Raw genomic sequence first — 27,871 nt, 5'->3', positions numbered from 1 at the left:
CGGATAATTGAAAACAGTAAAAGGTATATATGACCACATATAGATGGCTATTGATCCTGAAAACTTCAAAAATGTAGATTAAAATTTGTAAGAATTACGAACTTTTGAATGAGATGAGCAATAATTCAAGTTGAATTATCGGGAAGACGATATCAATGTTTATAACTTCACCAGTGCGCATTGTTGCATTAACTTAACAAATGAGTGATATCCTAAAAAGTTTATTATCAGCCGAGTTCATCGATATTTTCACTTTGTTTCTATCTTTATCCAATCCAGAGATATGAACGAAATAGAAATATTAAACGGGGAAAAAAAGGGACAAAAAATTCAACAATGCGGACCCGGTGGGTACCCAAAAAAATGGCGCCTGGTAACTGTAAAAAGGCTTATTGGAACGGACGCAATTAACCCGGTCTAAATAACGTAGCGACGCACCCTGAAGATATAGCGAACACCGAACTCATGACTGATTTCGATGACATTTTCATAAGATTAGATTAGATAACTCTATCACATTCCGACCATTCCCGTGGTACATAAGGTATGAGGGGAAAATAGTATCCTACATATTCAAGACAAATAAAGAAAAACATTTAAAAACTCAACCAAGTTCATACAAGCTCGCTTGCTGACTAGTGAACGTTAACAGGTTCCTGATAAAAACAACTTTACCGTAATCATTTTTTTCTCAGGCCCTACAATTGGTTTTAAGCGGGTGCGAAATCAACATGTAAAAAAAAAGATTCAGACTTTCTGGCCAGAATCCGCCATAGATGTTTGTTCGTGGACTAAAAAAGCTGAATAGCCTTCTCAAAACCTCTCTCCTCCAATGTCCAACCCATTACTCTGTTCCATTAAACTATTCAGCTGAGTTTGGGGCAAACTCTATTTGACATGAACGACCAGCAAAACTTATCCGTTAAAAGTGTGCATCTTAAATTCGCCAAATACATTCTCGGAGAAAATAAGCGCACATGTCCAATACGAATCAGGTCTCTTAATTGAATTCTGTTGAATTACCAAATACTGGGATAAAAACCCACTATGTAAGAGACGAGGATCTCTAGTGTGAGATCGAAACGTCGTGTTTTTACATTTTAGAAATAAATTCTAGATTTTAAATTCTCTTAATTGTACATAGTGGGTTTTTATCCTATTATCCGTTCACCACGTTTGAGTGTGGTTGTCGTACTCCGGCTTGGAAAAGTTCGCATTCACAAGAAATCACACCTTTTGTATCGTATATATTATGACCAACTAGTGCATTTTGTATTGGTATTTTGTTATAAATCTTGTATCTTGTTTTATGTAATGCGTATTTTTCGATCTTTAATTTTAGTTGTATAATGGGTGAGTGAGTTAAATCGTATCTTCTCTTGGACCGATCTATATCACGTTGTATATAACTGGTTCCATGGTGTAGTGGTTCGAAACCCGATGGAACCTGATAAATTTTTATCCTCATGGATTGTGTATCTAGTGGGTCCTCTGAAGAAAGTTTTTCCCACATTTTAGGGTAGTTTCATGAAATAATTGCGAAGTAACTGAATTTTGCTAGTGCGAACGCTTTGTCCGTACTAAATTGGAACGGACGCAATTAACCCGGTCTAAATAACGAAGCGACGCACCCTGAAGATATAGCGAACACCGAACTCATGACTGATTTCGATGACCTCGACTATGTGTCATTCAATTTCAACTGCGAATCAACCGCCTGCCGGTATAGGCTGCATTTCCATAAGATTAGATTAGATAACTCTATCACATTCCGAACATTCCCGTGGTACATAAGGTATGAGGGGAAAATAGTATCTCACATATTCAAGATAAATAAAGAAAAACATTTAAAAACTCAACCAAGTTCATACAAGCTAGCTTGCTGACTAGTGAACGTTAATAGGTTCCTGATAAAAACAACTTTTACGTTTGTAATCATTTTTTTCTCAGGCCCTACAATTGGTTTTTAGCGGGTGCGAAATCAACATGTAAAAAAAAGATTCAGACTTTCTGGCCAGAACCGGCCATAGATGTTTGTTCGTGGACTAAAAGAGCTGAATAGCCTTCTCAAAACCTCTCTCCTCCAATGTCCATCCCATTACTCTGTTCCATTAAACTATTCAGCTGAGTTTGGGGCAAACTCTTTTTGACATGAACGACCAGCAAAACTTATCCGTTAAAAGTGTGCATCTTAAATTCGCCAAATACATTCTCGGAGAAAATAAGCGCACATGTCCAATACGAATCAGGTCTCTTAATTGAATTCCGTTGAATTACCAAATACTGGGATAAAAACCCACTATGTACGAGACGAGGATCTCTAGTGTGAGATCGAAACGTCGTGTTTTTACATTTTAGAAATAAATTCTAGATTTTAAATTCTCTTAATTGTACATAGTGGGTTTTTATCCTATTATCCGTTCACCACGTTTGAGTGTGGTTGTCGTACTCCGGCTTGGAAAAGTTCGCATTCACAAGTAATCAAACCTTTTGTACGTATCTTATATATTATGACCAACTAATGCATTTTGTATTGGTATTTTGTTATAAATATTGTATCTTGTTTTATGTAATGTGTATTTTTCGATCTTTAATTTTAGTTGTATAACGGGTGAGTGAGTTAAATCGTATCTTCTCTTGTACCGATCTATATCACGTTGTATATAACTGGTTCCATGGTGTAGTGGTTATCACATCTGCTTAACACGCAGAAGGTCTCGGGTTCGAAACCCGATGGAACCTGATCAGTTTTTATCCTGATGGATTGTGTATCTAGTGGGTCCTCTGAAGGTTTTTCTCTCATTTTAGGGTAGTTTCATGAAATAATTGCGAAGTAACTGAATTTTGATTCATGCTTTATGGTTACAAGTTCTCCTGATATCCATCGCCTCAAATTACATCACCTTGTTATCATCTAGTATGTAACATATTTATTAGTAAATAAAGAATATGAATATGAATATGCTTAATGTATGTGAAAGTTCGTTGCTTCCCATATAGATTAGCCGGTAGATTACTCTTCTAGAATTGATTAGTAACGTCTTAAGATGTCATCACTGGGCGAACAATCTGTTATCGCATCACTAATCCGTCAATTAGTGCGAAACCCCTATCTTTATACATATTCATCGAAGAACATTCTATCTCTCTTATCCTGTGTAGAAGATATGGATGGATAGCAATGTCATTTTTTCTATCTTTCATTGATGCGTTCCATCGCAAAGCTATAATGATGTTGATGTTGTAGCGTGTCTAAGTAGAAGATTCGGAGATACGTGCTTGAGCATCAGCAATTGAAGGAAACCAGACTCAATCGGTGATTGTGTGATTCATTACCGAGTGAAACAAGACTTTCCCTCTATAGACCCTGACACTGCCATTTTCCCTATTCCCACATCCGGCATCGCACCACTCTCTCCTTATCGGAGTTAGTCGACTAATTGCGAACTGAACGAAACCATGGACATATAAACTAGATCATACGTCCACGATGAAACCGAATGTCAGTTGGTCGAACGCGCATTGTCGGGAAAAAGTCGAACGGTCGCTGTAGTAGTTCGGGCCTTTTGTCCCAAGATGGCCGACACTATGAAATGCGACGTTAAGACCGAGCTATAGTGCGTTCGATAATTAGCTCCAACCACTAGTCGAATAACTACGAATGCCGACGTTCGCCCAGAGTGCAGTTAAAACATCAACTCTTAAGTCGATTTTAGATAAACTGAATTAAATGAGAATTCAATACGATTCAGGAGTAGTAAAACTTTTTGTGAAACTGGCTCCTGGGGGTCGGTTCCATAATCGCGACTAACGTAGACCAGTCTAAAAACCAACTTCTATGGACTAGTTAAAGATTAGTTTCATCCGTCGTATAATTGAAATATCTCTTCCGCGCGATACTGCAAGTAAGATGTTGCATAGTCATGGCTTAGACTTAAGACCAATTTAAGACCATCTAAATTCTACAAACAATCTAACAACTTAAGACCAGTCTTTAAATCTAAGACCATTTTTCGACTTAAGTCTCAACTGAGGAACCGGCCCCTGGGTTCAAAATTCTCACAAATTTAAGTCCAAAAGTGGTCTTAATTCTTAAGACTGGTCTTACGTTGTTCGATTGGCTATAGAACTAAGTTGGTCTTAGACTGGTCTTAAGTCTAATCTCTAACTATGCAATTGGTCCAGGAGAATAAGCACGGCGTTGTAGTAGAGACCTAAATCAAAGATGGCCGACAGTGTGAAATACGTGAAGACCTTAAACCGAAGTACGCCCTGCCACAGAGTCCACAAATTAGAGGCACCATTAAATTTCACCAAGAACCTTAGTGTCTGATGTACCAGTACATGATGGGTACTGTGTACTCTAGGATCGTAGAGCGACGTAGATCATTGCGGAAACAACCACTCCCAGGACTGGGTGAATATTAAATATGAACAAACTGATTCGTCTAATCTCATTCATTCGTATTTTTTGTTAATTTACAAAATATTTGAATAATAATAAATAATAATAATAATTATTATAATAATCATAATCATAATAATACAATATCATGAAGAAATACCAGAAATGGTGCGCGCTCATTACTAAGCGAAGCTGCATGCTAATCATCTGGAGATTATCTTGTTCTATATACTATAACGCTGGTATAATAAGAGACAGCGAATAATGATATCTCGTGATGGATGTCACTAATTAATCCTCAATAGTGCTGTAAATATGAAATATCAGACAATTAAATTCGCCGTTCGCTCTCTCTTGTTGTGCGCGGGCTTATATCTTTAAGTATAGAAAATGCTGAAATAGTTCGTATTATTGCGTTCGTATCCGACGATCATTTTCGGGAACAGCTTCGTTTGTTTCAGCAGTTCGATTTCACGCGCTAGGTTGCTCAGGTTTAGATCTTGTTGCAGGATCCATCGTTCGCCCGGTCCCTGTTCGAATACCGCCGAAAACAACAGCTTTTCGTTGTTGTGATAGGTGTCTAGATAACACAGATTGAAGCCGTTCAAAGCCTCTTCGTAGATGACGCGTTCGAAGTCGTCGATCGTCAAATCTAAAAACGGTTTGTATTTGGCGTCGGCGTTTTTCAGTAAGACAGCGCTGACTCGTCGTTGTCCGTTGAACGCCATTACGCTTTGAACGGTTGCTACGTAACCATCGCGATGATAATCGGGGACCTTCTTCAAGTATTCGCTGTACGGTTGATTAACCAGCACGATATCGGCCGTTCGGTTACGGGGCGTCCGCATCAATACCAAACTGCACTTTCTGTCTTCGTGCGAGTAGCAGACGTAGTTCTGGATCAAATTCAATCGGTATCCCCTTCGTTCTTTGTTTCCCACGACCGTGTCGACCCTTTCGCCGGGTATGCCGTGTTGAAGCAGCCAGTCGTTTTTGCTCGTTGCCGAGGTTTTCGCCGCGATCACGGCGAAAAAGGTGACTTGATGACGGTCGTCGCTGTAGGCGTTTATCCAAGTCGGCCGATAGTCTACTTTTCTCAAAGCTTCAATATACGCCGATAGGTGCTGCTCGTGTATGCGGAACGATATGCCATCATCTTTGTATAGCGAAGAAAATAGATCCCCGCCCATCAGATCATCGGTGTCGACCCAGTTGTCGACTCGTTTGAAATAGTCGAGGAATAGGTGTTTGAATAAAGTCGGGTTATGGGTTTTGAAATGCGTTATAAACGCCGAATCGGGACCGTAAGAATGCAATAGAAGATAATTCCCGGACGCGTACGATTCGACCCAAAACGAGCCGTCGGTTTTGACCTTGACCCCCATGCCGTGCCACGTATCGGTTAGCCGCGGGTACGGCGGACTAGGTCGAGTAAATATCAACTTCAAAGTATCTTTGCGTATGATTGGACTGGCGTCGTGCGTAACGGCGGACACCAGTCTCATAGCGTCTTGTATCGTCATCACCCAAGTAGTAGGTATTAGATTAGTGTTGTAAATACCACCGGCAGCGTCCTCTAGCGGATGTCGAGTTAGTTTAGTCATCCACATACCGAACGGAATCAATATATGTCGTTTTACGTACTCTTCATAACTGATACCGGTGACGTCTTCGATGATTATTCGCAGCAATAATTCGTTAAACGCCGAATGTTTGAACTTTTTTCCTGGAACCGAATGTAATTTGTGTTGTAACATTGTTCTAATGGCATCGCTAGGCAACAGTACTCCGGATTCCCGGAAATCTTCGTGCCGATCCCAGCCCGCCGTTTCGTACAACAACTGCATAACAGTTATATCACGAATACGAGGATCGACGCTGTCCGGAATCGCCTCCAGAAATCCGCTCAAAGCTCCCGACTTCACGAATACTTTCCTATTCAGATCTATCGAATTTTTGTCGCTAAGGTGTAACACTGCCAACGACGTCATCATGTGCGACACTTGCAACATTGGAAACATCTGCGTTGTTTGTTGTACGACACTTTGTTCAAGTCCGATTCTTTTAATGTCACGTGCGTATACCAGTTTCCCAGAATGCATCACGCCGACACTTCCGATTTGTATGTGATTTTCTTCCATGAATGACATCAGATCTCTGGTTAGTTTGTCTTCTTGATTCGATGCCAAACAATCTATAAAATAAATATATTTAATTAAAGTCTTAGACATTATAGAGGTCTTTGGCACGCGCCCTTTACCTTTACCTTAAACCAGACGGTGTCAATCCCAAAATGCATGTTCATTTTTGGAGCTTCCAAAAGGCACATAAGCGGTGCATATTCCTATGCGCTAGCCGTAATGATACACATGAATAAAGCGAAAAAAACCACAATAAGGCAGATGAAAAACCATGATAGAATCTGACGTTTCGACTATGAGCTATTTTCAAAATCGGTAGATAGATTTTGAAAATGGCTCATACGTAGATTTCGAGTCGAGACGTCAGACTCTCTGCTTTTTTTCATCTTATTGTGGGTTTTTCGCTTTATCGATATCAGACGAAGTCACTTGTCTATGGAAACCAGATGCACACGCATCTCTACGGTTTGTCATTCAAAATGAACCAAAATGTCATTTAGAAGACGTCAACAGCACCAAGCGCCGTTTGATCATTTCAGTGACAGTTTTATTACAGAAATTATGTACACTCGGTTTGATAGAGATGGCTTCCGCAGAAATATCCAACGATAGATTGCCAGAATGAAGGCCGTAAGTCCCGATCACGAGAGAATCCCAGATTAAGTTTATCGCCAGTATTTCGTAGACCCTGAATATTTGAATTTATTTGAAAATGTTGCGGACATTTTGCATCCGTTTTGTGGAATTCCCCACCCAAACAGACATATACATTGTCTCTCAGTATCCGAATGGAAGGCCCAAGACATTTCTGTTCAATCAACCGTTTCTGGATGGCGCTTTTGATAATGGGTTCTACCGTTTACAAGTCGCTAGAAAAACGCGTAATCCTGTATAAGAAAATAGATTATTTCAAATGCAAACTGAGAAACAGAACTTATAGATATACATGGCGTTGCTGTAGATAAGCTAAGTGGCAGTTGCTCCAATTGTACCAGGACAGTTTAGAATCCAGTCAAACATTCAACCGTCAATGACGGTGTCGGAACGTTTTAAGATATATCGGCCTTGTGAGAAAACTGTGAGTTAATTCTCCAATTGATCAGAGCAGCAGCAGCAGCATTTGCAGCAGTGAAGTCACTCTCAGATCCAGTTGGCAAATTACTGTACTTATAATGGATTGGTCTGGAATCGATATCAAATATATTACTTCACAACGCCATCGGGTCGGATATCAAACCGTCGCTTTCTAAGGTCAAACGCGGCTGTAAACTCGGTTTTCAAGGGATCGATATTTTTAATGAGCACTATATTCGCAGAAAAGAAGGGAAGGCGTTGTAGACGCAGTAAATATTTTTCGTACTCCCAAGAATATCGGTTAATGTGAGTGGAGGAGGGGGATGAGAGGGGAGAGGAAGAGGGGAGGGGTTAGAGAGAATCAGGAGTGGATAGACATAGAACTATCCTTACTCAAAGTTGATGCGTATTTAACTGTTTAGAAGTATGTTAGCATAAATGTTAGCTTAATACTTCAACCTACTGCAGTCCATTAGACTGGTAACCCCCTCGTGTCGTGTGATTTATATTCAATCTATTTCGTAGAGCTTGACGGCTTTCGTGGTAGGGCTATCACATTAACCCTCTCATAAATCATTTGCGATATTGCTGTAATTCCGTATATGGAATATAGTGATATTGAATGCTGAGACGGTCAAAATTGATTGGATTCTTTCAGTGTCATTGGGACGATCGCGGCCACGATAGGAAAAACGAAACGTCAAGTTCATTACATCAATGGTGGCAAATGGAATTCTTCATGGCTGTAAAAGCGTGGTACCGGCTCTCCCACCAGATGGCGTGCCATAAAGTCGGACAATAACTTCGTTACGTTTTCAAATGTTCTTATTTTTCTCCTTTGTATACAAATGTGTGAACAATATGCCCGTTAATAAAAATGGTCGAGAATAATAAAACTACGCGATCTAAATCATCAACTCGTTCCTTTTCGATTCACTGTAGTTAAATTTTGAATCTATTTGGAATATTTAGCTTGTTGTGTGGCAACGTTTTTCTTAACCTGAAATCCCAACATGAACGCTCCCTTTGCCTGATATAGCTATTTCCGAAATGGATAAACATCTTAAAGATAATTACCCTTCTCGCGACGAGTTGGATCTGTATTATACAGTTACTATCGCTATAATGCCAGTATATTTCAATTTTCTAATCTACGTAAATATCGATTCGTCTGCACGATTTCAAATCTTGAAATAATTAATAGCAGGCAGCCGTCAGTCAAAAGCCACCGCATGAGGAAATCGTTGAAACACCCACACAAACCAAAACCACTAAAAATCACTCTACATTACAGGAAACAGTACGCTAGAATATTCTTTCTGACCTTTGGACATCTCCTTTGTATCGTCCGTATAATATTTTGTGCAGGGTATAGTGGATTTTTTTTTGCTATGGCAGTTTCTTTAAACAGATGACGAGAAGAGCTAAACAATGTAGCACGGCAAGGGCCTTAAGTCGTTGCAACGTAAAACGCAGATTTATGAGTGAATTTAGATATCTTGAAGGTCTATTAATTGGCGACCACATGTGCACATATGTATTCCTACTGCAAAACCTAAAGCTCCTCTAAGAAAAACCTCGAAACAAGAAGTATCTTTTGTGCTTATGACGAGTTTGTTCCAGGGTTTAGTTCACCTAATATTGCACACGCTGAAAACAAGAAACATAGAAAAACATAAGGCGTCAGATAGCGAATAGAAAAACAATCATTATTAATCACAATCATGGTGAACTTCGGTCATCGGAGTTAGTCGACTATAGTCGAACTAAACGAAACCGAATGTCCGTTAGTGGTCAAGAAATGGTCGACTACGCAATTGAGCACGGTCGCTATAGTTCGGACCTAGGTTCAAGATGGCCGACACTGTGAAATACGTTAGGATCGAACTATAGTGTGTTTGGTTATTAGTTCCGACCACTAGTCGACTAGCTATGAAAACCGGCCTAATGAAAAGTCGGCCTAGAATGACGGTGATACATGTCATGGGATTCGCTCATTGTCACTGATTGGATAGTTTTTCAATGGGTTCTTCTTTATCGAGCAACTCTGATATAGCACACCATTATCAAAACAAAGTTTCGCGAGATAATGTTTCCGGAATCCTCGATATTTGCGCGAAACGATGCGCGCAGTGTTTCATCTCCATTTTATACTGTGTGCGCTAGGCCTGACGTATCCTTCTTCTTGGGGGTTTTGTGAAGGATTTACAATTTACAGTGCATTTGGTTTCATAATTTTCATTTGCAATGAAAAAAAGCAAAGAGTGGTTTTTAACTGAGCGATATACCGCCACAAGAATTTCCGGCACATCGTGAAAGGAACTTAGAAAAAAGATACTTAGGAGCGATCCCTTCAATGTGAATCCCATGGGGTTCTTCGATGATTTAGAAAGTCAGTAATCCATATGTCACCATGAATATACAAAGTACAATAATTTCTTTCATCCGTCAATAACAAAAATAAGTTAATTACAAATGTACTAAGTAAGTATACAGATGGGAGGAGCCCGAACAGAGCAATAAAATTTGTATATCAAAAAAGGATTGTCTGACATAACACGACGTAAAAATGAAATGCGATCCATTGATGCAAAATGGAAAATGAATGGATAGCAAGATTAACATATTGAATGAATCGAAAAGGTTGCTTTATAGTGTACGGAAGTTGTACGAGGGAAAGACATAAGTCGAGAAGATACACAATATCTGTGTTTAGATGAATATTAGAGAGAAATCCAACAATAAATTCAGCTAAGAAGAAGACTGCGTAATTGAATGACTGTAATTTCGAGCAACGTTTCCTCTTAAGACTATTAGCCATCATCGGGCGTACTGAGAACAGAGTAAATCTTATACAATATATAAATCAAAGGGACTGGAGTGAGTGGGTGATTAAAAAGTTGAAAGAAGTGCAATTGCGTTAGATTACTTTGATCTGTATCCAACCTTTCAACTTTTTAATCACTCAGTATAAATATCCTGTCAATTTACTCAGTACTCAGTACGCCTGATGATGGCTAAGAGTCTTAAGCCGAAACGTTGCTCAAAATATATATTCATATACGAATTCAGATTTTTTTTTTCTTTGGCTGAATTCATTGTGGAATTTCTCTCGAATTTTATTTTTATGTTTAAACAGATGAATAATCGTGTCTTGGTTGTTGTTTTTTTTTCGCGTGAATTCTAAAGGATGCGCGTTGAGTTTTCGTTATCATCTATCACTTCCTGAATCAATGAACTCGAGGATAATCCTATTCACGAGGTTTCGACGTCGAGACTATAATCCCGGTTTGATTAATCATGCGACATTCGAGTATTAACATTAGAACCCCGATTCAAATCCGAATTCAGGCATTTTTGTCTTATACTAAAAGGTGTGAATTGACCTATACTGAAAATATTGGATTGGATATATCCACGATATTAAAGACATACAATGCAGTTTTGAGGCGGGAGTTCTGAGGTTCACCATAGTCTCTGTCGTATAATCTTGGATAGATATTAGCCTTGGCTATCATCTATCCAAAATAAAACAGAATTTTGTGAGCAATAGAAATATATTCTAAATTCTATTCTTGCTATTCTATTCTAAGGTTGATTAATGAACTCATATTGATGATAATTAAATAGATTCATTTTTCTAAGAGTTCGAGGTTTTAACTAAATCTCATCGTCAGAGAAATGAACAGGACAACTAACATGAATGATTATTGACGCCTCGAAAAATAACACATTGCTTAATATTGTCTACAATAAATAATGAAATATAAGTTATATGATTTTATATCGATAATTAAATTGAATTGAATTGACCGGTAACCAGTCTAGCCCCGATATATCGATGACGTAGTGCACACATCCCCTCAAAGATAATGATTAGAATATATGAAAAATGAAATAAGAGTTATGAAATGATATAATATTCAACAACTAGGGGTCTAGGGACACCACGCCCACTTGGTAAGTGGTTTAAAATGCTCAACAATCTAACACTTTCAATATTCAACGCCCCCTGGTGACCATATACAAAAACTAATGACCTTGAAACTCACAAAAAAATATAGAATATGTCAGCAGCTATGATTTTTTAATTGATTGTGATATCAAAATATGCCTCGTTACCAATTTAATATGGAAATAAATTTTGGGCACTAAAACGGCCATCTTGAGTCCGTTCGACCAAATTTTTCTAATGCTGATGGGCCCTTGGGGGATTCAAATATATACGAAAGAACAAGGTAATTGATCGAAGCGTCTTCAAAATTTCCCTCCAAAAGTTCAAAAATGTGTTAAAAGTGCTGATTTTGGCGAACAACAATGGCTGCAAGTCAGCCCTCTTGATTCTGACAGAGCCAGCTTTTGGGCTGAAGATGTGTCTAGGGTAGGTACATGTGTAACCCAAATATCAAGACATTACATTGAAGCGTCTTCAAAACTTCCCAAAATAACTGGGTTCCGTCTACGGATGGACGGACGAACGGACGGACGGAAGACGGACGAAAATTGAACGCAATAGCCCGCTGGGACTAAAGTCCAAAGTGGGCTAAAAAAATAATCGCCAAAATCCACATTTGTAATTATCATTTTCATACGCCAATATCGATGACGTAGAGAACAACGATTCACACAGAACCCCTTAATTGTATATAAACATTATTGTAAAGGCTTTTACCGAGTCAGAAATCATCTTCGTTTTATTTCCATGTATCAGGGACGGCACGATTCATATGGTCGTGATATAAACAAATGACTGAGCATAAGTCGATTTAGAATTAAGGTCCGTTAATCAAATCGCATATTTCCCGTTAGGATATTCGGGCTCTACTGTGGAATATGACCATATCCCTGTAACGTTGATATATGGATGAAACGAATTCGAACGCGGTCGATTAATCCCAGCACGTTCTCTTCGTCGAACCTAATGACGACAAATATATCATTAACGAGACGTTTTCGAAGACCGGGTTTAAGAGCGCGTCACGTTGAAATATCGCTCCTGCGGAAAAATTGTAAATAATGCATTTTAAAGCTGTTCCAGATATTCGAAGTTAGAAAATGCATAATATCTGATTTTGAGTTAATTAAGACGTCAAGTTAATTCTATTCCGATGAGAGTTGAGTGGTTTTTTTTATAGAATTGATGATCTACTTCTTGAGTTTTAAGACTCGCCTAGTTTTTTTTTACACAAACAGTCTGCGAGTAATAATGAATCCTAGAAATATCTTCAGTTGTTACAGCCGCGAATAGAAGACATATCCAACTCGTTTCTCTCCCCGCCGATATTAACTATCAAGGATAATGGATATAGGCCTACAATGAGTAAAAAATGTCAAGTTTCTTTGTTTGATGTCGAATGAATGAACTATCGCTTCCGCGTACCAGTTAAAGTTAGTACAAGATTCTATAATCCCTATCCACGAATTTTACTGATTCGATAAGAATATTTACTTACCCATGATAAGCAGTAATAACACTGCAATGCTTGTATGATATCGAGCCATTATTTCAGAGACGGCGCGGATGAGTGTAAACTGTTGTCTATCATCCCACTACAACTCAGCGCACCGACGCCTGGACTTATGATCAGGCGGCGGTGTACGCGAACACTAAACTTACGATATAGTTCCGGAGCGATTTTGAAGGTGGCTACAAGCCTGGTGACCCTCACACTTTGGCCGTTGGAGCTCACCGTTCACTCCCTCCCTAGCCACCGTATGAAAGCGTGCCTTTCCTTACTCTTCAGCGTAAGCCTACTGTACTCACATCGAGTTAATAAATTGGCCAACACACATAGATATTAACACTAGGTCGCCGATACGATATACATAGTGATAACGATTCTGCTATTAAATGTAAGGAATGTTACCGTAAATTGCCCCTATTATCGTCCCTTCAATTTGTCCGCTACATTTTCGACGCAAGGTCTCGTCTTTGGTCAAACCCGCGGCTTCCGAGTTTCCATAAAAACCCGCGGCTTTAAATCATTCAAATACGAAAAAAGGTCTAAATTGAAATTGATTAATCATGAATTTGACTGAATGCATAACGTTCGTTTGGTGGATCTTTACGTGTTGTTCTGGTTATTCTGTACCCGGTACTTGCCGGTGAGTTGGCCCTAAATATTTGATTTTTTTCTTTTAGAGCCAGGTGTATTCAAAACTCGTCGTATTGCCCTTTTTAATGTCAGCGTGTTTATGCGTCATCACCTAAATGTTCCTCCTTCCTTTTTCACACCCCTGCCAATCGCGATGACTCGTCGCAAAGGCGGCGCATTGCTTAGATTTACCTAAGTATCGTGTAAATTTTTTGATCACTTTTCGATTGAAGAGAAGAAAGAGACGACCGTTCAACAGCTTCGTCAATTCTTGAATGACATTGGCGTCCACTCCCTAAATTTGGAAAGCGGAATTTATCATACAATCCACAAATAACTCCGGCAATTGAGGCTTACAAGATGCATTAGCGTGCAACATTGAGCTGTGTGGGTTGGTCCAGCGAATATACCGAAACATTTGTTAAAACCCTCAGAACTTTCACGAATGTACCTTTTGGGCGTATCTTTTACACCTTTAGCAAACTTTCTTTTAAACAAAGCTACCGAAAAAGTTTTTCGTTAAGGGGCAGGAATTTGGTTGCTGGAGCCATTTTTTGACGATATCAAATGTAAAAAACAATAGGGTTCATCATAAATCCACAGATCAAGTATGAAGAAAATTGATCTGATACATTGTAGAGCGGTAACATGCTCGAAATACTTTAGACACTGATATAACTGTGGTGGCCATATTGGATAATCCAAATGCATCAACTATGCATCAACGTATCCATTTTGGATAACCTTAACGACTTGCTTAATAATAAGGCATTTCATTGGCTCAGAACTGCTTGCGTTGCAGAGAAGTTGGCGTTATCTCCTTCGGATGCGCAGCAACTTTATTTCACGTCTAAATCTTTCACTGTAGACGTAATAAAATATGCCGTTCACAGACGAATTAAGGGCTTGGAAAACATCATTAAAAAGCAAAACCGGCCACACAACAGACCACGTCAAGTACAAGATCAAAATATTGTATGTCATTTCTGGAAAAACAGACACCATGAATAAAGCGGATGCAACAAATACCATTCTGTGACCAGTTTTATCTTGTTTAGTTTTAGTCGAGCCGGCGCCGGTCAGTTGTTTCCTGTTTCGCGCGTGAATTCGTAGTTGAATTATCATAATCGTATTCAGTAGTGGTATAAGAACGAACGGTATATACGTGGTCGTTATGTTTTCTAACAAATACGAATATGCGGGGGCAGTGTATACCGGTATTGCATCGCGGATAGACAAGCCGTACGTACATGTCGTGTTGACGTACGCAACAATTCGATTTTGTGCGCGGTAAGAAATTAAGCCAGTCCACATGATTACACAAACCGCAGAAAGTATATAACAATGTTTCAACTTCCAATATCGTTTAGCTTTAAGCGGAAAACAAATGTTAAATGCTCGATCGAACGTCACTAAAAGCGTCAGGCCGTTACGAACGTAAGAACCCCATTTTGAGATTACGTTACCCGCTATATAAAGCTCAGGGGCTCCCAAACCCATGTCTAAATACAGTCCGGTCTTTCCGTGGCGAATTAGTTTCAGAACCCAGGTAAAATGGTTGTAAATGATGATTGCCATGCAGCTGACAATGTCAAAAACGGCGAGTAACAATAAGACGAAATGTGAAGTCGTGGAGCTATTCATCTTGTGGAACCGATAAAGAACAACTATCGTAACGGAATTGGAGACCAGACCAAACCAACCAATCGGTCCTATTACAGTCACTGTGACGAGATGCCAATATACGCTAATGCGAGGGAAACATTTATGCACAAACGAAGCGTTTAACATTTTAGCGAGTGCGATACTGGGACACGCCTATAGTTCTTGAAGAATCAATTAGAACATATACAGTGTAGAAAATCATACACGTTCTAGCAATTTCCACTACAGAATGTGTTGTAAAATATAGGCCCCGTACGTTTGCTCCCGAACCAACGATATACTATGTATCGATCGATGGTGGTTGAATCTACAATGTCTTATTCGAATTTCAAGGAAAACAAAATGCGTAAATATTAAGTTTGTCTTAGCAAATCTAAACCAGAAAATCATTTATAGATATAGATACTTGGACACCCCGAAAAAAACACCTTAACTTTAATCCTAATCCTAACCCTTCATCTAATCCTAATCTACACCGATCGACCTTGCCCTACCCTACTCCATCAATTCCTACTCCGCTCCTCTCTGTCTTACCCTAATACCAGCAGCTGATAGTTTTGGGGTTTATCTCAACTCAATCATCAGTTCAGATATAATTATTATCATATCAATTTTGTTTCTCTGTTGATGGACTCAGAAACTGTCAGAAAAAAGAACGTTCTAATCATAATCTTTTTGCTTGCCGTAATAGGTTTAAAAAATGTTGAATTGATAAAACACCCGGATGAATAAGATGAATACTCGGTTCGTACGTTTAAATTAAACAATAATTTCAAAACTCAAGTAACCAGGGACTGCAGGATGCCCAAACGTCGTTAAGAGTAAACCAGCGGATAGTTGACATAGTGACAACTAAAACTGAATTGTTACTTTGGTATTCATCCACTGGTTATCTTTAACCAACTTTTGAGCAACTGCAGCCCGAGTGTAGAATTTATCACATGTTAACCTAATAAATACTTTACATTAGTAGCGAGAGCAAACAATTTTACAATTTACAATGGAAAACTTTTTCCACATCGTGGAAAAACAGTCGGACATGAAAAGTGAGAGTTAACTTCGTACGAGCCAATCTAAACTCAGGGCATCTTCAACCGTCAAGGGAATATTCGAACTCAGCCGTTCCCCGCTAGTCGAAGCGAGCTCGGCAGCGAAACCGTACCCCTGGGGCAAGCGAGGGGGTGAACTCATAGGGCTGCGTATCCCGATGTTACAATTTGAATTCTCATGGTTTCACAAGACGGACTAGTTCTTCTAGAAATGACTTCAAATTCACTATATAATGAAAAAAATTCACAGCGCTATTCGTGATCCTTAAAACACCCCCAATAAGGTCCATCATCCTGTTGTATTTGATATGGTAGATACTTCAGTTTGTCAACTGTATAACGAAGAATGTTGATCGTGGTATTTGGGGTATGGTGGCTGATAAGGGCCATAGCGTAAAATTCCTGGTATGTAAATGAGGGCGCCAGAACGCCAGAACGCCAAAACGAAAAAAAACGTCCAATTTTCTCTGAAAGTTCGTTTTGGCGTTCTGGCGTTCTGGCGCCCTCATTTACATACCAGGAATTTTACACTATGGCCCTTATCAGCCACCATACCATGCAGAAATGTATGTAGATATTGAACCCGTACCAAACACCGTTCTGCCAAGTACGAGAATGATGAAACATGCGATAAACTGTAACGGTGTCGTCTGTTGAGTTTGTACTGGTAACTGCCATCTCACAGAGGCTACAGTATCCCACGATGCGTAAGTATCACTACTTTGTTACCCAATGGTTCTAGCACTTCTCGAATTCCAATCCAATTAGTTATCGAAACAGGTTCCGTTAAAAAGAGCAGAGTATACTCTGTGTGTGCATAAATCCCACACTTATATAACGAAAGATATTAAGTCCGAAATGTTTGATTTCAGCTATGAATTTATTCATCCGACGTTTAGACTACTGTCTGTCACACCTGCTCTCCATGCGACGTTTTGGTCCGTTATTTCGTTAATAATCGGTTTATCTCTTAATATAATACATCAGTTTGTTCAGTGAAGAATTTAAATTCAGAAATAAACTGGCATAGATTTGTTTGTATTGTCATCTATCAGCGATATTTTACCTAGCATACGCTCGCGTAATGCTGAAAAACGGATTTTATGGCCCGTCACGGGGCGCCACCTACTGCATTTTGATATGCTAATGAGCAGGTGATGACGTCACAGTAACGTTTCTGAGCGTCCGCGGAGCGGATTTTTCAGCATTACGCGAGCGTATGCTGAGTAAACTATCGCTCATAAATGAAAACAAAAACACCTTAAGTAAAAATTGTTGTTTATTTCTGAATGCAAATTCCTCACTGAACAAATTCATGCATAATGAAGGTAGATAAACCGATTATTAACGAAATTACGGACCAAAACGTCGCACGGAGAGCAGGTGTGACAGACAGTAGAGCAATTCTATGATGTAATACCCCTAGGTTTGCTTCAATTGTAACTACTTAAACTGTCGCTTTGTTTCACTCAGTGCTCGCCGAAGATGACTATTAGGATAAAGTCGAAACATCGTTGGTGTTGTTGTTGTTGCTGCTGCTGTTGCTGCTGCTGCTGTTGTTGTTGTTGTTGTTGTTGTTGCTGCTGTTGTTGTTGTTGTTGTTGCTGTTGCTGCTGCTGCTGCTGCTGCTGCTGCTGCTGCTGCTGTTGTTGTTGTTGTTGTTGTTGTTGTTGTTGTTGTTGTTGTTGTTGTTGTTGTTGTTGTTGTTGTTGTTGTTGTTGTTGTTGTTGTTGTTGTTGTTGTTGTTGTTGTTGTTGTAACCATAAACGTCGCTATGTCAACTATCTACTGGTTGACTCCAACCAACCTTTCAGCAACTAGAGCCAGGGAGGCAATTTCTTTTAATCTCTGTCAATAGTGTGATTTTGACCAACGCGCCAGCAAAGTACTTAAATGCCCACTGGCAGTATATAAACCCAATCAATGTCAGACATGGCAGAATCTTTGAAACCGATGGAGCAGTAGAGTGCTCAGGGTCCAGGCTGTAAATAGATTTTAGTAGTTTCGATGTTTTGAAATCTTTTTCGATCCTGTGATTGTGGGGGAAGATATCGAATGTCAAATCTGGTGGTTTACATTCTTGGATTCTCTCAGGTTCAACTGCATAACGAATTTGCTTGTTCCGATTTTATTTTGCCATTCGAGAAAATGTTCATTACTTTCGAATCGAATTCGAATTTGGCCGCGATAGACTCATCTACAGTGTCCAGGACACTGATTAATTTTCCAACGTGCTTGGTCGGGTTAGTTTTGACTTTGGCGGTCTTCAGTTGGCCGTTTGTAGTGTTGTAGATGATTTGAAAATTAGCCGATCCGTGAGCTGATACGACTGTTTGAACGACATCCGGCGAAAAAGAGGAAAATGTGAATTCGATCGGGCCCTGTTCAAATGTCGTCGCCGAATTATTAGCTCTGCTGAACTCGAACAGTTTGGAACCTGAAATGAAAACGGATGAAAATATTTTTACATTTTACTCAATTAACATACCTGTAATCTAATCTTAAAGTTTTGTATTACGAAAAAAAAAATCTTGATTGCAAAATAATCGTAGAAAAATTGAAATACTATACAAAAAATGATATAATTTCACCATTCAACGCCATCTGGTGAACTTTTAAAGAAGCCAATGACCGTGAAAATCCTCAAATCATAGAAATCGTCACGATCTTCAACTTTGGTTTTGATTGGGGATTATTGAATATGCATTGATGCCAATATGAATTAAAACATTCCAATGTATAACTGCACCTAGTGGTTAGAACAGTCCATGGGTATTCAAAGTTCCATATCAGGAGATGTTTCCTCTTGCAGCGCTAACAATCATCGAATGTTTTAAGACTACACGCCTCAGTTAAAACCTGTTGATATTTTCTTAAAATAAAAAAATCATTCTCGAAATACGAACGAGAACTGATGAAACTAAGATGGCCCGCAGAAAATCAGCGTTCACGTGTACATTTTCTTTTACGGACCCGTCCCTATATTGGGCATCGCTTTGAATGTCATAACGATTTTAGTCTTGAAAAAGATGAACAAATATGTTTTCTATTTACTCAAAGTTCTCGCTATTTTCGACATATGTTATTCGTCAAGCGTTTTCGTCATGTACCCTCTACGCGCCATCCACCTCTACATACATTTAAGGGATATTATTCTGCGTATAGATGACTGGCATTATGGCTGGGAATTTATAATAGTCGCGTTAGACCCGTTCTATATGTTCCGACAGATCAGAAACTGGTGCGTTATTCTTATCAGTTTTAGAAAGACTCGTAGTTACTATTTTGTCGTTAAGATCGAGATTGTTCTGGACACGAAAAGTAGTGAATCGTATCATATTATTGATAAATATCTATGATATTTGTTTGTACCTGCCATTGTTTTAGTCGGATCGAGTTCTTGAACCTATGCGTTGTTTTCACAGAATATTCTAGGCTTGGATTTTGGATACTTCTCTCCTCTTCTATATGGAAGGGTTTTGCATCAACTGGCAGGGCACTGTGTCGAGTATCATCGCTCCAATAATTGCACTTATTACTTTAAACGCCATTTTGATCGTGGTTTTGATTGTGATCAAATTTTCACGAATTGGTAAAGTCGTTCAGCAATAAAAAATCAAACTTCCAACATGTGAGTTACGCGCATTGAGAATGTCGTTTGCTCTTGTTACTGTTTTCGCCGGGTGTGAATCATTGATATTTTGGAAAAATTTCAGTATTCGGATTTTCCGGGTATCCGAAACATTTTTTTTTAGGTAATTTCAATGCTTTTTGACACGCTGATGTTTCGTGAAAACTCGCAATCGGTTTAACCGAATTAGATTCACGAATGAACTTTTAAGTCTATTGTTTGTCTAACAGTCAATTCAGACTCGCTGTTGTTCAACCAGGGACGCAGAAATGTAAAACCTGTCGCGTTCGAAAATGAGTGAAAATGGTAGAAACCCAACTTTTGACGGGAAATTCGAGGGGGAGCTACTGGTATATACAGGTCGGTCGTTCAATATGCCACTTACCCTGACCACCGCTAGAGGGGATTGAAAACTTTCTGCCTGATAAAACTTCGTTTCGTCCTCCACCAGAACGTACAAAAAACGAATAATTTGTGTTTGCGTGGTAAGATTTGTTTTCGCGGAGGATGAAAAATAAATACTGATATGTTTCGAATCAGTCACCATCAATGATAGTGAAGTATAGTTTAATTTTCAACGGTATTTTTGGAATAAAGCTACAGGAATATCATTTCTCTATTCAGCGAACGTTTGATAGCGAGATCGGAACGTCGTCTTTTAGATTTTTTTTTGATAAAATAGATTCTCGATGTTTAACGGCTATTTTCAAAACTTTTAAAGCCTCTTTCTATCTTTTCGTCGTCGATAACGCACTTTTCAAATACTATACGGTTTTCGTGAGTCATGCGTTTATCAGAAGTAAATTAACAAACGCTTAACCTGAACTAGTTTCTACTTTTATGAAATATCGAGCTTTTTGAATCGACCAAGGCAGAGGATTTAGTTACGTATATCGCAAAATCTGCATTCAGAAAACATCGTTATTTTCCGTTTCGAACTGGATGCAGCATGCGCCTAAACTGAGTCTATTTCAACCTGAAACGGCTTTTTACGGCTTTCGTGAATCAAGAGTATCAGAATCTAATGTCCATTTTAACTAGACTTGAGAGCATTTCAGGTAGAAGGACATTTCAGAGATTAAAAATCAATGTTTAAGTTCAACACTGCCAATCCGTTCTAGTCCTAATAAGACTTCTATCAGGTATATGTACTACCAAAACTGACCGAGCTAATCCACCAAGTCAAGTCGAAACAGACAGTTTCCCGTTATAGCATGAGCTGAATGAGAAAATATTCATATAGAGTTTTTAAAATATCGAGCTTTCATATTCCATACAGTTATAGGCTCAACTATAAATTTGCCGCGGGGTGTGACGAAATATACCAACGCCTTACAGTCGTCTGACAAATTACAACCTGCTACTGAAAATTGGTGGGTACAACTGACGCCGTGAAGTTTAGGCGGTTGATATTTCAGTGGGTCGAGTAGAATCGCGAGTGAGTAGCCGCTTGACGAATGATGAGCTATTCAAACATTACTGATCTGTCAACTACTGTTACCACTACAAAACCAGTCTATCATGGAGTTTGCATGTTCGCCTCGGTCAACATGCCAATCCGTTTGGAATACCAAATCAGTGTTTACATGTACATTTTCTTTTACGGACCCGTCACCATATCGGGTATCGTTTTGAACATCATAACGATTTTAGCCTTGAAACAGATGAACAAAGATGTTTACTATTTACTCAAAGTTCTCGCTATTTTCGACATATGTTATTCGTCAAGCGTGTTCGTCTTGTACCCTCTACGCGCCATCCACCTCTATATACATTTAAGGGATATTATTCTGCGTATAGATGACTGGCATTATGGCTGGGAATTTATAGTAGTCGCGTTAGGACCGTTCTATATGTTCCGACAGATCAGAAACTGGTGCGTTATTCTTATCAGTTTAGAAAGACTCGTAGTTACAATTTTCCCGTTAAAATCGAGATTGTTCTGGACACGAAAAGTAGTGAATTGTATCATATTATTGATAAATGCTTTCAGTCTTTGTTTTTTCCTGCCATTCTTTTTACCTTATCGAACTCTTGAACCTTTGCGTTGTATTGACAAATATCCTACTCTTTGGCGAGGCGGGTATTATGCTTACTTCTATCCTTTTTTCAATAATTGGCTGATTTATGCAGAAAGCTGGCAGGGCACTGTATCAGGTGTCATCGCCCCAATGTTCGCACTTCTCAGTTTGAACGTCATTCTAATCTTGTCTTTAATTGTGATCAAATTTTCAGGAATCGGTAAAAGTCGTTCAGCAATAAAGAATCAAACTTCCAACACGTTGGAGTTACGCGCATTGAGAATGTCGTTTGCTCTTGTAGTTGTTTTCATCGGGTGTGAATCATTGTTATTTATGGAGAAATTTCAGTATGCGGGCTTTAAGGGTATCCCCGTCACTCCTATAGGTAGTTTAAGTAATTTTGAGACACTGTTGGTTCAGCGAAAAATCGCTAACGGTTTAACTGTGGTAGATTCGTGTATGAACTTTTTAATCTATTGTTTGTCCAACAGTAAATTCAGACTTGCTGTTGATGAATTGAAGAAGCAAAAATGTAAAGCCTGTCGCGTTCGGAAATGAATGATAAACCACCATATAAACCGAACTTTTAATGGGAAGCTTCGAGGGGGAGCTACTGGAATACACAGGTCGGTCGGTTTCTATAACCAATTTAAGAATTTAACACCAGTCTCCAGCTCATTCTAGTTATATAACCTATCTAACAACTCAAGACTTGTCTGAGCTCATTTTGGTTATAAAACCAACCAAAAAACTTAAGACCGATCTAAGCTCGTTTCAGTTCTATAGCCAATCTAACAACTTACGACCAGTCTAAGCTTCTTTCAGTTCTATAGCCAATCTAACAACTTACGACCAGTCGAAGCTCGTTTCAGTTCTATAGCCAATCTAACAACTCACAACCAGTCGAAGCTTCTTTCAGTTCTATAGCCAATCTAACAACTTACGACCAGTCGAAGCTTCTTTCAGTTCTATAGCCAATCTAACAACTCACAACCAGTCTAAGCTCTTTTCAGTTCTATAGCCAATCTAGTAACTTAAGGCCAGTCAAGGACAAACTTAGTTCTAAAGCCGATCTAGCAATGTAAGATGGATGTCCAACCACTGAACACCGCCCGTTTGGTAATCAGAACTTACCCAAATTGGCAACCATTTCGTTCACATGATATGAACATCGATAGTAATATCGATTTACATCAAAAGACCTGACAGTTTTGTAAAAACTGCTGGTCGCCTGGGATAACCGTTTCATTTAAGAGTTCATATCATATCGAAAACAAATCTCAATTCTGGAAGCGAACTTTCGGAGTTTTTAAAACATGAACCCACTGTTGTCTACTTGTTGTCAGTCTTATCTTTACAACCAAGGCTGCGTGAAAATCGACTGATCCAAAAAGCCGTGAGGATGTGAAACCCAATTTTCAATATAATATGGCTAACAATGTAGAAGCTAGGGGCCAAAGAATTCACACCTAAAATGACTTTTTTAAACCAAAGACATTTTGATCGAAACGTTTTTCAACCCAATTGGGGGATTTCGCCGTATAACAATTGCCACAGTTTTGCAATCGTAATTCCGATCGGGTCAGCCTTTTGGGCTGTGATAGATCATGCGTCTAGGATAGATATATTCATAACCCCAAAATCAAGAGTTTACATCTAAGCGTGTCAAAAACTTCGAAATAAAACGACGGACGGAAGGACGACGGATAAAAATGAACACGTAGCTGAACAGATTCAAGGAAATAATTTTATATTTCTTAGTTGCAGAAAAAAAATGGGATAAATTGGCGTGCTGGATCGGGTATTTTCCTGAGAGTGCCGCGACTAGATAAAGATGACTTTCTTTAAATCTGTTTCCTATAGCAATCCCCTGGGCTCGGTTTTATAGACTGGTATTATACCCTTACCCGGGGGGCTAGCTTAATCGATAACGAATTGAGTTAGTCCCCGGGTTAAAGGTAATACCAGTCTATAAAAACGAACCCAGGACGCTTTAATTTACCTGAAATAAGATAGCAGGTAATTGTATCTTTACAAGCGGCTGCATCCACGCGTGACAGATTCCAGTTCAGGAAAACTTCACCGATGCTCGAATTACTGAGTATATCTCCTCGTATCAGCGCCGTTAGATTGTCGAATACCAAAAGCCGTTGCTCGCGAAATATGAAAATCTGTTCGACGAGGTCTTGTCCAAGGAAAGATATCCCCAAAGCGGCATCGACTGTATAGTTAATACTACACTCCTACAAAGTACAACGACATTTAGAACATTGAATAAAACCAATCCTCCCTCGACAGGGATCGAACCTGATGGCATCGAGACTCGCCACGGAACGATACATTTCTACACTACATGCGCAGCTTAGGCGATGTCATTATTAACCAAGCAGAAATCCTATTGCATCTCAGCCTAGGTTTTCCTTTTATAGTCCTTGAAATCTGCCAAAGGCGATTATGCAACAAGCAATCTCATCGGTGCCGCAAGTCGTTTTTTGTGCGGCAAACCTGCGCATGCACCTGCGCACCCGGTCTAGTGTGGCAGGGATTCGTTCCGTGGCTGAGTGAAATGAAACTAAACAATTTGATGGTGTAATTTGTGGCCATTGTTTCTGTGCTGGACCTTGTTCGGTTATAGATGTAAACACTATATATCTTAAATCAGTTCTATTTCGAATGGCAGGGACAGGATGATCCTTTTTTTAGGTACGTACATGTTCTGACTAGTGCACGCTATCCTGCTAGACGTATCGGCCCCACTCCACGCGGTTGCGCCACCGCGCGGGATTTACGCGAAGCAGCAGAACACACAAACATGGCCACTCTCTCAATTTTCAATGATAGAAATCGTGTGTGCATTTCAATTATTTCGGCTGTAAGGGTTTTAAGGCACAATATAAGTTGATGATGTGATATGGCGATGTTAGTTAATGATAATTCCGCAGTGAAGCTAGTCACGAACGGTGCCGATTGAGCGTACAGCTGCCAAAAACACTGAAATGTGCGTAGTTGCGTAACTATTTGCAGTGAATTGCAGACGAAACATGAAGCCTTAACGGCCGTTTAAAAAAAAATTTATACCAATCCCAATTGTAAAATAAAAATGAGATAGAACCTAAGTTAAAATTCTGGCCATTTCTAAAATGTTATTACTAATTTTTAAGTTTAATAGTCAGTTAATTTAATAGTCAGTGCGGAACGTTTAGTTTTCCAACAATAATGAGGGGTGGTAGGTAGTCATGAAATTCAAGTCATCATTTATTACACGTTACTTCCGTGTTGTTGAAAATCTCGTGAGTCCTGGACCAAACCCCAATGAACAATGTGATCTGTGTGCTGGCCACAAATGCACACAGATCACACTACACTACCCATTACACACTCCAGTACCCCCAGCTTTCATATATCCATCTAAATATTTAGTGTCTTTCTTCCTGGATTTAATTCGTATATGTTTAGTTATGGATTTTGTCTTATCAATTACCGATTCTTTTACAAGTACACACATTTATAGTTCATGGATGAACGTGGAGTACTTCACAAAAAGACTCTTGGTAATCATTATATTCAAAGGTACCAGTACCTACGACATCATCATTTCAGGTGGTCATTTTTTTCTGCGTGTAAAAATGGCCGAGAAGTACAGATATTCATTTTCTATTCATGCCTTTCATTGATTTTTGTCCTTTCCAGCTAGCCATTTTTGCTGCCGTGGACCAATCACGCAGTAGAAAATATATATTTAGGTTTATCATTTCTCTCAATGGCGGCCATTTTTCTTTTTACGCAGAAAAACGGCCGCCAGAAAGAAACAATCGTAAAATGATCTTTTAAAGAATAATACCGTAAGTAGCTACAACAGAAATGCGGGCGTACTTACTTGCGTTCGTATCGACGAATAACAACGTCTCCCATTCTTTGAGTCAGGCGCTGGGCAGTGTTCAGTCCAAAGTATGCACTGCGACGAGACGTAAGAAAACGACTGGCAATGCTCCGTTTTGGAACAACGGTTAGCGCATTCAACTTTGCTTCTGGTCGCCAACGATGCCAGTTGTGCAGACCCTCCTGATTCCGGCTGCGACGCCACGAGCTTATACGACGACGTCACACCGTCGATGCTAATCACCGAAGTGGATTGCAGTAACACGGCTACATTGATCATCATAAGTTCCATTGCTTTCATTTTTTCCACCGAAAAACCAGTCCGGGTATAGTCGAAGCGCACAGAGTTGAATCGGCGTTTTCGACAAAAAAATGACTAAAGAATTCAAACTAAAGTTATTCAGCGTACTTTTTCGATCCAACTTTATGGTTTAAGTCCGACGACTCAATTTTTCAACTCTCCAACCGGCTCCAGCGGTTTGATTAATAACTTGGGCCGGGTTTTGTAGACCGGTTTAGACAATGAATCGGCGGCTAACTCGAACTAGTTGAAAGTTTATCGAGTTAACCCCGGGTTAAAGTTAATACCAGTCTATAAAACGTGCCCCTGGTGTTTGAATAGGATTGACATTGGAATGCATCGACATCCTCATCAGCCTATGTAATTCTTGGTTGTCGTGTTTTGTTACGTACATGAAATGCGTGCGCGCGACATTGGCGAATTATTTCGGAGAATATTGTTCCCAAGAATAAAGTATAAGCCTGCGTGACGATTAGATAGCGTTCGAAACATGGACGCCGATGAACTTCACGGCCCATTTTTAGCGATCCATTAAACACGGATGAACTTTAAAGAGAAAATTAGTTAGATGCAAATAGACTAATACGATGATGGTGCCCAACACGCGATGCGCTAGTAACACGAAGCATTGTTCCCCGCAAGGATTATTCATCGCATTAACAGCTTCTAAACCGCCTTAAATCCACAAAACTTGGAATAATTAATGGATCGAATTAGAATTTGTCACACGAGTTCTTTTCATTAACTTCAGCGGTTCGGTGTAAGTTGATCAAAATGAAGTGTTCGAGGTTATCGATTATTTTAAACCTCCTATGTGTGTAGTACATGAACTGGATCATCGGCCTGGCATATCTTACTATATGTGACTACTTGAGACATAACGTACCAAATAATGGATTATACGAAAAATCAAATTCCTTTTAAGAACATTCACTGAAAATTCGCCAGAAAAAGATATGGGGCCAATTGCTCAAAAGCTGGTTAGAGTTAACTAGTGGATATATTACATAATTGAAATTTACCCTTTACTATAGTATTTATCCAACCGTTATCTTTAACCTAACTTTGAGGAGCTCTTGAATAAGAAAAATAATGGAAAAAATGTAGTTTTCTGTTGGTAAAGCAAATTTCGATGTTTTTATCATTCCCCGATTAATCTTTTTATTATGTGGATAGAGAGCTAGCGCCAAATCATAACATCTTTTTGACATGTACAAAAGTTGATATGAAAGATTTTAGACACGTCAAAGCTTTTTTAAATATTAGTATGGGTGAAGTAACAATCATTTCTATTGCTTTTTTAAAGTTCATACCACGTTTTAAAACAACTTCTACCATGTTGCTAATTGGTCAGGTTTTCCAATAAATTCATTGAATTAAAGCATCACTCCCTACAGTCAGCCTTTGTGAGGAGTCAACATCGTTTGTTAAAGGACTACTGAACAATTTTGTTTTTTTCCCTTGAATCAATCCAGTAAGATGTAATAAATGATAATCTAATGACCTTAGGTATATTTGTTTTCATTTCGAATACTTTTAAGAGGTTTTTTCTTGCTACGGCAAACCAAAATATACGTAGTCGCGATGCTCAGCAATCTCGGGTAATCCCC

General features: G+C 39.1%; 1 protein-coding gene and 1 non-coding gene across 3 annotated transcripts; one reads left to right on the top strand and one right to left on the bottom strand.

Moving 5' to 3' along the window:
* Positions 1–2,669: 2,669 nt before the first annotated feature.
* On the top strand, positions 2,670–2,742 carry Trnav-aac (transfer RNA valine (anticodon AAC)). The gene has a single exon. It is a non-coding gene; the product is annotated as a tRNA-Val (tRNA).
* Positions 2,743–4,559: 1,817 nt separating this feature from the next.
* LOC141901888 (uncharacterized) lies at positions 4,560–13,379 on the bottom strand. 2 transcript variants are annotated; one of them, XM_074789444.1, is made up of 2 exons: positions 13,074–13,379; positions 4,560–6,599 (listed from the first exon to the last, which is right to left on the bottom strand). In XM_074789444.1, the coding sequence occupies exons 1-2, from the start codon at positions 13,120–13,122 to the stop codon at positions 4,783–4,785; spliced, it is 1,866 nt and encodes a 621-aa protein (XP_074645545.1). In that variant the 5' UTR covers positions 13,123–13,379; the 3' UTR covers positions 4,560–4,782. The 2 variants fall into 2 exon arrangements, with proteins under 2 accessions (XP_074645545.1, XP_074645546.1); XM_074789445.1 differs by having other exon boundaries at positions 13,238–13,379.
* Positions 13,380–27,871: the final 14,492 nt, after the last annotated feature.

This window comes from Tubulanus polymorphus, chromosome 3 (assembly GCF_964204645.1).
Source record: "Tubulanus polymorphus chromosome 3, tnTubPoly1.2, whole genome shotgun sequence".
Classification (NCBI taxonomy): Eukaryota; Metazoa; Nemertea; class Palaeonemertea; order Tubulaniformes; family Tubulanidae; genus Tubulanus; species Tubulanus polymorphus.
The sequence above is the reverse complement of the archived record's forward strand: the minus strand, read 5'-3'. Positions and strand labels throughout refer to the sequence as shown.

Bases quoted from the DNA above. Each gene is read 5' to 3' on its own strand.
- LOC141901888 (XM_074789444.1), bottom strand. From the start codon at position 13,122: ATGGCTCGATATCATACAAGCATTGCAGTGTTATTACTGCTTATCATG. The intron at 6,600-13,073 runs GTAAGTAAATAT...TTTATTTTATAG, and splicing joins GTTATTACTGCTTATCATGG to ATTGTTTGGCATCGAATCAA.